The sequence below is a fragment of the Podarcis vaucheri genome, assembly GCF_965113315.1.
Source record: "Podarcis vaucheri genome assembly, chromosome: 11".
Lineage (NCBI taxonomy): Eukaryota > Metazoa > Chordata > Lepidosauria > Squamata > Lacertidae > Podarcis > Podarcis vaucheri.
The window spans coordinates 31,852,578-31,864,525 of NC_138749.1; the positions used below are offsets into that span (position 1 = coordinate 31,852,578).

Sequence of the window (11,948 nt, forward strand, 5' to 3'; positions counted from 1 at the left end):
GAAGAAGAAGAAGAAGAGTTTGTTTGTTTTTTTATATAATATTTTTTATTGCTTTTTTTTCCAAGGTCAGAATACATCATCGATAACACAACAAAAGCGATTTTACAAAAAGAAAAAGGAAATTAAATAAAAGAACATTCACTTTTCCAGATCCTTTGTCATAATCAACTGGACTTCCCCACATCTTCCATCCCCTGTTTTCTTTACAATAAAAAATAAACAGCAAATTGATACCTTGTTTCATGTGTTTTTGTACTTTCATCTAATTATATACTCTAAAAATTTAAACTTTTCGCAGTCATAACTTAATTTCCATCATTTTCAAATCTCAATACTGAAGCATGTTTTTCCCAAAACTTAGCAAATTCTCAACATTCATATAACTTATAATGTTTTTGTAGATAGTCCTTAAATTTTTTCCAATCCTCTTCCACTGCCTCTTCTCCCAGGTCTCGGATTCTGCCAGTCATTTCGGCTAGTTCCATGTAGTCCATCAGTTGCGTATGCCACTCTTCCAGCGTGGGTAGCTCCTGTGCCTTCCAATATTTGGCTATAAGGATTCTTGCTGCTGTAGTTGCATATAAAAAGAAAGTTCTATCTTTCTTTAACACTCTCTGGCCTACAATGCCCAGGAGGAAGGCCTCTGGTTTCTTATGAAAGGTATACTTAAATACCTTTTTCAACTCGTTATAGATCATTTCCCAAAAGGCCTTCACCCTCGGGCATGTCCACCAGAAGTGAAAGAATGTTCCTTCAGCCTCCTTACATTTCCAACATTTATTGTCAGACAGATGATAAATCTTTGCAAGTTTAACTGGGGTCATGTACCACCTGTACACCATTTTCATAATGTTTTCTTTTAAGGCACTACATGCCGTAAATTTCATACCGGTGGTCCATAACCTTTCCCAGTCTTCAGACATAATGTTGTACCCAATGTCTTGTGCCCATTTTATCATGGCTGATTTAACTGTCTCATCTTGGGTGTTCCATTTAAGCAACAAGTTATACATTCTTGAAAGCACTTTCGTCTTAGGTTCAAGTAATTCTGACTCTAATTTTGATTTTTCCACCTGGAAACCAATTTTTTTGTCCTTTTTAAAGATCTCTAAGATTTGGGCATAGTGAAACCAGTCTCGCAGCTTTCCTTTCAGTTTTTCAAAACTCTGCAACCTCCAAGTATCACCAACTCTTTCTATTATCTCACAATATTTTGCCCAGCCACTCTCCATGTTAAGTAGTTTTATGGCCTTAGCCTCCATCGGTGATAACCACCTCGGAGTCTTATTTTCAAGTAAGTCCTTATATTTAGTCCAGACAATAAATAGAGCTTTCCTGACAATATGGTTTTTAAACAATTTATGAGTCTTTGCCTTGTCGTACCACAAATATGCATGCCACCCAAAAGCATTGTTAAACCCTTCCAGATCTAGGACATCAGTGTTTTCTAACAGAAACCAAGAAGAAGAAGAGTTTGGATTTGATATCCCGCCTTTCACTCCTCTTCAGGAGTCTCAAAGCGGCTAACAATCTCCTTTCCCTTCCTCCCCCACAACAAACACTCTGTGAGGTGAGTGGGGCTGAGAGACTTCAAAGAAGTGTGACTGGCCCAAGGTCACCCAGCAGCTGCATGTGGAGGAGCGGAGACGCGAACCCGGTTCCCCAGATTACGTGACTACCGCTCTTAACCACTACACCACACTGGCTCTCAGAGATGCTTCTCTTTTGCTAACGCTGCGGTTTAAGCCTACCTGTAGTGTCTACAGTGTTGCTGACCATGCCTTGTGACCTGGATAGCCTTCCTTGTCATCCAGTAGGTACTGTATTTTAGAGGCTAAAATTTAGAGGCTTGTAACTTTGGGGCGCATCTCAGGGTGGGAAAGTTCTCCTTCTAATCACACAGACTTTATTCCCCCTCTGAGCTTCACCAGTTCCAGGGCTTAGTTTCAGCATACCCTCCAACATTTCTCTGATGAAAATAGGAATGTCCCATTCCATAATGATAATTATACTATTATACCCGCCACATCTTACTGGGTTTCCCCAGGCACTCTGGGCAGCTTCCAACATATATATATAAACATAAGAAAACATTAAATATTAAAGATATATTTTTTTAAAAAAAAAAACCTTCCCTATACAGGATTGCCTTCAGATGGCTCATGAGTCTGATAACTCCATACTCGCCAACATTTCTCCAATGAAATAGGGACAGCCTAAGGAAAAGTAGAACATTCCAGTATCAAATCAAAAACCTGGACGGCTTCTCTAAATCAAGCACATCCCTGGAAAATAGGGACATTTAGAGGGTCTGCTTTAGCAGAGCATGTAGAAATCACAGGTTCAACTCAGCATCTCCAGGTAGAGCTGCCTGAAAACCTGTGGAGCTGCTCCCAGTCAGACTAAGCTGAGCTTAATGGACCACTGATTCAAGGCAGCTTCCAATGTTCCACTGGCCAGCTGGTTCAAAACTATGCATCGCTTAAAGCAGATGTGGGGAACCTTTGAGCCAGTTTCTCTTTAAGTCAAGAGGGGGCCCTTTGGACCGCTGGATGTTGCTGAACTACAACTCCCATCATCCGGGGGGGGGGAGAAAAAAAAAACTCCCATCATCCACTGACACTGGCAGTGCTTGCTAGAGCTGATGGAAGTTGTGGTTCAGCAACATTTGGAGCCTCAACTGTTTCTCCCTCCTAAAAAAAAAGCTGGTACAAATTAAGCCTTACATTAATTAAGTATACTTAATCAAGTATATATCTGATCAGCTCCCTTCTATACTCCAATTTATTGATAGTCTGTTTTTAAAAACTTATATCTCGTCTAGTTTTCAGAATAAATTCAAGGCGGCTAATAATAAAAATCAGTTAAAATATAAAACCATTCACAATTCAACCAAATTATAAATCAAAATATTAGCATCTCCAGCTTCCATTAACAGAAATCCCAAATGTGCCTTTCCTAATCATTTTGGACTTCCCTGAAACGCATCACACCGTCAGAGACTGGCATCACCTTTTCCCCAAAAAGGTGTTGCTAGCTTTCAATTTCCCAAGGACAAGGGAGTCACTAATCACAGGTGAACAGACTCTGTAACAGAGCATTGCATTAACAAATAAGCGATAGGGTGGGTTCTCACTTTTAGCCTTTTTATTGTTAAAAAAAATGTTCTGTTTTAAATTAATAAAACAAGATGGCTCAAAAATGGTATAAGCCTATCATCAACAATAAGCTTATTGTGCTAGCCAAAGGTCATGACATTTCATAAGTTTACTGAACTACAAGCAAAAAACATCCTGGTTCATATAATTAATTGATCCATTTTCTTTCTTTTTGTCCCAATCAAACATTAAGGAAGGCAGGCAGTAACTGCCCCCCAAAAAAACTTTTATTATATCTGCTTTTTTCCTGCATTGTAGTTTCTTGCTTATTATCTCATTCCGGAATTCAGTGTCAAAACATATATTTGGCGACGTCACGTCGCGCGTCGGACGTCATTTGCCGTCGCCGCCGGTCCGCGCATGCGCGGAAGCGGAACCTAGTCCTCCTCCGGGTTGCCGCCGCCGCGTTCGGACGCGAAATGGAACTGTCGGCGGCCTGGAGCGCGCTGAGCACCGGCTTGGTGCCGCCCGAAGCCCTGGGGATGGAGGCGCCGCCGCGCTACGACTCCCCCCCCGACCTGCGCCCGGCCTGGGCCGCCCTCCGCCACCACGGCCTGCAGGGCGCCCTGGAAGACTGGTTCCTCGAGGTCCTCCAGACGGACCTCCAGTCCCGCCTGGGCCCCGAGTTTTGGAGGCGCGCGGCGCCCGGTGAACTGCTGGAGGCCTTCCGCTGGCTGGAGGAGCACCTGGCACCCTACCTGCGTGGCGCCGCCCTGCTGGAGGAGTGGGTGCCCGAGGCGGTGCCTGGCACCGGCGCCACTGGGCGCCTGCGCGGGAACCTCGATGCCCTGCTGCGCGCCGTGGTTTTCCTGGCGCCGCCGGGGGCGTTTCAGGAGGCGCTGGGCGACCTCTACGGGCGAAGCTTCCGGGTCTACATGGCGGGAAACGTAGCGCCTGCGGGCAGCGGCGAGGAGGAGGGAACTGTAGCGCGCTTTGAGGAGCTGAACGGCGTCCTGCACCGCCTCCGCCTCCTCGAGCGAATCAGCACGCCCGCCGTGACCGACATCCTCCACCGCATGATCGCCGAGCGCCTGGAGGGCACCTGCCGGGGCGAGTTCGAGCGCTCCTTCCTCCCCGACTTCCAGGAATGGCTCGAGCGCGTGATTGGCTGGGTCGGCTGGGTCTTCCGGCGGGAGGGCGGGGCTGAGGCCGCCCCCCTGCGGCGCTGGCGCTGCCACGTCCAGAGGTTCTTCTACCGCCTCTACACCGCCATGAGGATCGAGGAGCTCTTTGGCATCATTCGAGATTTCCCCGACTCCAAGCCGGCCATAGAGGACCTCAAGTTCTGCCTAGAGAGGACCAACCAGCGCCAGCACCTCCTGACCTCCCTGAAAAGCGCCCTGGAGATGCGACTCCTCCATCCTGGGGTCAACACCTCGGACATCATCACCCTCTACATCTGCGCCATCAAGGCCCTGCGCCAGCTGGACCCCTCGATGGTCATCCTGCAGGTGGCTGGGGAGCCCATCCGCAAGTACCTGAGGACCCGCGAGGACACTGTGCGGCAGATCGTGGCCGGCCTGACGGGCGAAGGATCGGGCGACCTGGCGCACGAGCTCTCCCGAGCGGATCCCGTCGCCCTGGACAACGGGCAGGAGAGCGATGAGGAGGCCGGCGCCCAGCCAGAGGACTGGGTGCCCGACCCGGTCGACGCCCACCCAGCCGGAAAGCCCGCCGCCAAGCGCCGCTCGGCGGACATCATCACCCTGCTGGTCAGCATCTACGGCAGCAAGGACCTCTTCATCAACGAATACCGCACCCTGCTGGCCGACCGCCTGCTGCACCAGCTGAACTACAGCGCCGAGAGGGAAATCCGCAACGTCGAGCTGCTCAAGCTGCGCTTTGGGGAAACCCAGATGCTCTACTGCGAGGTGATGCTGAAGGACATGGCCGACTCGCGCCGGATCAACGCCCACATCCGGGACGAGGAGCAGAAGCTTCCGGAAGGCCAGAGGCCCCCCTTCCGGCTGGCGGCCGCCATCATTTCCAGCGAGTTTTGGCCGCCCCTCAAGGAGGAGAAGCTGGAGCTGCCGGCCGAGATCAAGGCAGCCATGGAGGACTATGCCCGGAAGTACGAGAAGCTCAAGGCCATGCGGACTCTGAGCTGGAAGCACCACTTGGGGGCGGTCTGCCTGGAGGTGGAGCTCGCCGATAGGACGCTCTCCCTGTCCGTCACGCCGGCCCAGGCGGCCATCATTCTCCACTTCCAGGACAAGGGCACCTGGACCCTGGAGGAGCTGAGCGCGGCCCTCCACTGCCCCCCAGCCCTCCTGCGCCGCAAGCTGGCCCTCTGGCTCCAGCAGGGGGTGCTGCGCGAAGAGGCGCCCGGCACCTTCGCGGTGGTGGAGGAGGCGCCCAAGGAGGCGCCCGAGAAGGTGGTGCTGGTGGAGAGCGACGAGGAGGGCGACTCCGCCATGGCCTCCCAGGCCGACCAGAAGGAGGGGGAGCTCCAGGTTTTCTGGACCTACATCCAGGCCATGCTGACCAACCTGGAGAGCCTGCCCCTCGAGCGGATCCACAGCATGCTGAAGATCTTCGTCATGACGGGTCCCATGGTCAGCGAGATTGACTTGCGGGAGCTCCAGATCTTCCTCCAGAAGAAGGTCCAGGACGAGCAGCTGGTCTATTGCGGCGGCGTCTACCGCCTGCCCAAGGCCGGGAACTGAAGCGCCGGGTGTGAGAGATCCGCTGGGTGCCAGAGATCCACCGGGCGCCATCCGTTTGGGGCGCTACGGTTCCCACACAATAAAGATATTGGTTCACAAGCAAAGCGCCTGGGTTTTTTCCCCAAGGCCAGGAACTGAAGCGCTGGGTGTGAGAGATCCACTGGGTGTGAGAGATCCACTGGGTGATGTCTGTTTGGGGACGCTACAGTTCCCACGCAATAAAGCTATTTGTTCATTAAAAAACCCAAAACCATATATTTGGCACAAAACATATCTGGGCACAAAAAGGCTTTCCTCCGTGTCTCTCTGGAGACTGCAGTTCTTTGTTGAATGACTAAACACAATGTGGACAAATATCACATCCATCACCATAAGATGTCAAAAAAACCAACCCCCATATGTGCTCACAACTTTCAAGGAGAAACCTGCCAAGCAAGTGAGAGTGCATTTCCCGATACCTTCAGTTGCCCAACAGCTGAACACGTCTACTTGCATATCCAAACAAAATGCTTCGCTATGTCACATGACAGAAACCCACAATCATAACATGAAGATCAATAGTCATGTTCTCAAGGGAAAAATGGATACACGCAAGCCTGTTCTAAAACAAAGGAAGGAAGGAAGTAAAACCAGGTAGTTTTTAGTTCTTTTTTAAAATAGTAAGACTTCAAAAGACAGCTCTGTGACCAAATTATAAACACTTTGGTTGTTTAACATTTGCATCTGTGGCAATTTTAGTCTAGTTTTTATGAACAGAATAATTTCAAAGGTCACCCAGTCAGCCCATGTTAGCTGGTTAAAAAGAGGTATAACAGCCCAGGACCCATCAAGCAGTTCTTGATTTGTATTTTGAGAAAGTTAAGCTATTTTAATAATTTATGTGGTTTTATAGACTAGATGTTTTTGACTGCTGTTTAAATTATTATATTTCATGGAAATTTTACATTATTTACTTTTAGAGCTTTAAAATAAATAGCCCTCTTATACTTAAGGTTTTAGGTTTTGGGCTCTGGATATCACACAAATCAGACTATCCAATTAATTATATCCGATTTTTTTTAAAAAAAACTACAAAACCTGTCTAATACTGCTAGAATATGGAAACACTCATTTTTCAATATAAAACGTCAAGTTTGAAACATGTCAACCTCCACCTGATTCTTCTGTAGAAATTAGGAAATACTGTAGTTGAAAGTTTTGGGGAACCATCCAGTAAGCTTGCTGCTGCTTCCATTCATTTCAACATTCACTGTGACCCATTTGAAATATCATTTGTTTTCCTTCAGAACACCTGGCTATAATCTGTTGTTCCAAAAAGGTTTAGTTTTAATAGAGGACTAAGTACACACTATAAAATTCTGATCATTTAAATTACATTCACATAAAACATTTTATTTCAACAACAATGTGCTGGGTGAAGGTATTTAGTTAGAACTAGATGACAGGAGTGCCTGGCATGCTCTGGTCCATGGGGTCACGAAGAGTCAGACACAACTAAACGACTAAACAACAAGTGCTGTGATGTAAACCACTGAGCCTTGGGCTTGCTGATTGGAAGGTTGGCGGTTCGAATCCCCGTGACAGAGTGAGCTCCCGTTGCTCGGTCCCTGCTCCCGCCAACCTAGCAGTTCGAAAGCACGTCAAAGTGCAAGTAGATAAATAGGTACTGCTATGGCGGGAAGGTAAACGGTGTTTCCGTGCGCTTCTCTGGTTTCGCCAGAAGCTTAGTCATGCTGGCCACATGACCTGGAAAAACTGTCTGTGGACAAACGTCAGCTCCCTCGGCTAGTAAAGCGAGATGAGTGCTGCAACCCCAGAGTCGTTCGCAACTGGACATAACTGTCAAGGGTCCTTTACCTTTTTTAAGGCTTGAAAATATTTTCCCTATATTAATTAATAGCTGATAATTTACATTTTCTTAACAACATTTATTTGCATGCATGGTATTACCCTTATGGTTGTTATGTGCAATTAAAATGTGTGGTGTTTGTTTTAAGATTAACACCCTGCAGTTTATTTATTTTTAAAAATTATATCCATCTTTTCACCATCTCGTTCTCAAAGCAGCTTACAATGAAAAAACCCACAAAATTTCCAAAATAAAAACATAATTAAACTGCAAAAAAATTAAACCTTAGAAATTTAAATATCCATCTGAACATCTGAACAAGAAAATGAGAATGTTTTAGAACAGGGGTCGGCAAGGTTTACCTTGCCTGGGCTGGTTTACTCCAGCAGAGATCCCTCCGTGGGCCAGATCGAGCTCGGGCATTAGCGCACGCAGCCGCAATTTCCGGCGTCTCCGTCTGTGCAGACATGATTTCCGGCATCTGCATCTGCGCAGACGTGATTTTCGGCATCTGAGCATGTGCAGACGCGATTTCCGGCACCGCGGAAGCGAGTCCCTGCGCCACACTGTGCTGTTTTAGCACAGTGTGTAGGGGCTCGCCGAGTGGGCGGCTCGGGGGCCGGTTAAATGACCCCTGTGGGCCACTTGTGGGCCATGGGCCTTAGATTGCCTACCCGTTTTAGAACATTGGAGAAGCATCCATAATGCAAAGGCCTCCTGGAATAAGATGGCTTTAACCAGGCACCTGAAACTAAAGAGAGACAGTGCCTGTCATAATATGTTTGTTTGCATAGTTTTGATATTGAGCACTGCTTCAGATTCTGCAGATACCATGTTCCTCCCTGCAAAGACGAGGAACATTTTGCATCATCATTTATTATGACACAATTGGAACTGACAAATGTTAAATCAAAACTGATGAAATATTTCAGTGCAATTCCTGACTCCACACCCTTACCCTCCTTCTCTCGATTCAGCCTGAAACTGGGTGAGAACTGCATGTGTTCCCTCTTTTCTCCTAATTGAAATCCTTCTCACAGGAGAGGCCAGACCAAATATTTCCATATTCTTAGTACAATTTGTAACACAAAATGTGTTTTAAGTAAAGATTATAAATGAAGGTGATCGTGTAAGAGCTTAAAGAAGTGTATTACCATAATTGTTCCCTCTTAGGCACAAAGGAAGCTGCTTGATACCAAATAAAGTCCAATGGTCATCTAGTTCAGTATTGTCTGAGCTAGACAATACTGAAAGAGAATGTTAAACAATGGAGAAGGGTGTCATGAATGAGCCAACCCCCCAGGGAAGGTTTGCAGCCGCTCCCAGAGAATGGTTGCTGACAATTGAAGGAAGCAGTCAGGAACAGAGAGGGTTAACTGCCATGCACCCACCCCTTGGAATGCCCGCTGATAAGGGAATGGCTGAGAGCAAGCTACAACACAGTCATAGCTCACTGGAAGCACAAATAGGTGAGAAAGAGTTAAGAGACAGCCTCTCAGAGACTGGGGAAGAGGAGGGAGCTGACCCCCTCCATGAATGGGAGGGCTGCAATATAGGAAGTGAAACAAAAGACGTACAAAGTGAAAGTTCAGTTGCTTCTGGTCTCGCTGGAAGCATTTTTCAGAAGGGTCATGATGGTGGAGGCTGTGTTAGAGCCGTCTAGTTATCTGTTTGTTTTGACAATAAATCATCCTTTTTAATTAACTACACTCACTGTGTTATCAAGCCAGGGACTGGACTCCTGACAAAGGGTTGCATACCCTCCAACATGTCTCCAATGAAAATAGGGACGTCCTGTTCCATATGTTGTGATGATGTAAACATTTGAATTGATGGAGCTGCAGCACAATCATTAATGAAGCTGAAGTGCAATAATAATAAACAGTTTTTGCTGTTGCTTCATTCAACATCCACATTACAAAATGTCCAGTGTATTTTGGGTCAAAGATAATTAATGCTGATTAAGAGAATGTAGGCTTTGCCTCTATTTTCTCTCACCACCTTCTTTTAGTATCTTGAAATGTGGAAATGTGGCTGTGCTTCACGTCATGATTGATATAGGACAACCAAGGATGCCAGGCCATCCTCTCTCAACTAGGTCATTCTTTCTAAAGTCTGTTTTGAAAGAGCTTGTACTCAGCTTCTCCACCTCTCCAGGAAAACACACACCTGACTCCACAGGTCTGTTTTCTGGGCAGTTGGCAGGATGCTGTGTGGGCTGAAGTCAGCAATAATGGAAGCCCATATAAACCCGCCCTGACAAGACCAGTCTAGTGCCACAGATACGTACTTTAGGGATGCCTACAGGCTTGTCTGTTCTCCAGCAACTGGCAGAAATACCGTATTTTTTGCACCATAACACTCACTTTTTTCCTCCTAGAAAGTAAGGGGAAATGTCTGTGCGTGTTATGGAGGAAATGCCTACGGGTGGCATGCCTACGGATTTTCCTCCTCTAAAAACTACGTGCGTGTTATGGTCGGGTGCGTGTTATAGAGCGAAAAATACGGTACATTTCCCCTGAACTTGGAGGATCAACTGAGCTATCATGGTCAATTACCCTTCATAGCCCTGTCCTCTGGATTAACTCAATGCCATTTTAGAGAAAGCTTTAACTCGAGGGTTAACTGCTCCCGAAAAGACTCTCAACATTCAAGAAATAGCTGCAAAGCCTCAGTAACCACTCCCATATTGACACTACAAAAAGGCCCGGCCTCAGCTATCAAGTTTTCAGAGGATCATAAAAACATACAAGAACAAAACAACTATATAAAACACAGTAGAGCGATTAAAACCAGCTACTCAACATGCTGGGAAGCCAGTGCAAATAAAATAGTCTTCACCTGGTGCTGAAAACGACACAGAGGTTATTTTACTCCAGAGAATAGTGTTTTCCATAAGAGGTGCCACCACTGCAAAGGTGCCCTCTCTGGTCACCATCTGCCTTCAGTGGAGAAAAACCTCAAATAATGATTTCAAATGGTGAATTCAACTCAGGTAGGCTCACGTGGAAGAAGGCACTTCTTTATAAGACTCAGGCCCCGGTTGTTCAAGGTTAGTTCCAATGGCCTGTGGTGTTGTTTAGAGTGACAAGATATAGCCAGTTTCGGTTAGAACTTAACAGCTGTTTTTGACTAATTAAAGTACAGTATCTGACAGGAGTGCCTGGCGTGCTCTGGTCCATGGGGTCACGAAGAGTCGGACATGACTAAACAACAACATCATCTGACAACACAGTCCCCTGTAGAATTCACTGCAGTACATAGTCTAATCTGGAGGTTACCAGAGCATGAATCATATTAGGACCAGACTTTCTCTTCTCGTGAGGGGGGTCACAGCTGGCAAACCATCTGAAGTTGTTGAAAGGTGCTTCATATCAACCACAGAAGGCATTCAAGTCTCCACTGACAACGCCGGGTCTCGCAGCAACCACAAATTTCACAGCTGATCCATCATAAGTGATACCCCAACCAGAATGGTTTGGATACTTCTCTCTATCTTATCAGAACTGAGCTTCAATGTATCAATCCTCATCCAGTCAATTTAAAATCCAAAATGCTGGTTCAGCAAGGCTACAGCCTCAGCTGAATGAGATGAAAAGAAATTGAGCTGGATGGCATGAACATGCTGATAGCTCTAAATCTTCAGACAACCTCATTCAACAGCTTAATTGAGATACATGTATAAAACCTGTACTAAAGGCCGATGGAATTTCAAAGTTAATTTTGCTGATGCTTTCTTCAAAGGAATGCTGAGACATGTTTCTTTTGACCAACCACGGATGCTGTGAGCCTGTCAACTTGATACAGGTGCATGTTGGGAATTGTAAGTTTGTTTGCAATCTTGCCTGAGACATGTATTTTTTTGTTTTGTTTTAAGCAAGAAGTTGCTTCCTGTTATGAACTGGGCAGAGGGAACTGGGTTAATCCCATTTATGCAAACTGTTCAGAAGAAGAAGAGGAGTTTGGATTTGATATCCCGCTTTATCACTACCCGAAGGAGTCTCAAAGCGGCTAACATTCTCCTTTCCCTTCTTCCCCCACAACAAACACTCTGTGAGGTGAGTGGGGCTGACAGACTTCAAAGAAGTGTGACTGGCCCAAGGTCACCCAGCAGCTGCATGTGGAGGAGCAGAGACGCGAACCCAGTTCCCCAGATTGCGAGTCTACCGCTCTTAACCACTACACCACACTGGGTGTAGTGATTGTTGTTGTTGTTTAGTCGTTTAGTCGTGTCCGACTCTTCGTGACCCATGGACCAGAGTATGTGTAGTGATT

The 11,948-nt window shown here is 46.6% G+C and overlaps 1 protein-coding gene across 1 annotated transcript; it reads left to right on the plus strand.

The window, feature by feature from the left end:
- The first annotated feature begins 3,523 nt into the window (after positions 1-3,523).
- Positions 3,524-7,820, plus strand: ANAPC2 (anaphase promoting complex subunit 2). The gene is made up of 2 exons (XM_082191786.1): positions 3,524-5,877; positions 5,980-7,820. Exon 1 carries the CDS (start codon positions 3,578-3,580, stop codon positions 5,822-5,824), a length of 2,247 nt encoding a protein of 748 aa, XP_082047912.1. The 5' UTR covers positions 3,524-3,577; the 3' UTR covers positions 5,825-5,877; positions 5,980-7,820.
- The last annotated feature ends 4,128 nt before the right edge of the window (positions 7,821-11,948 follow it).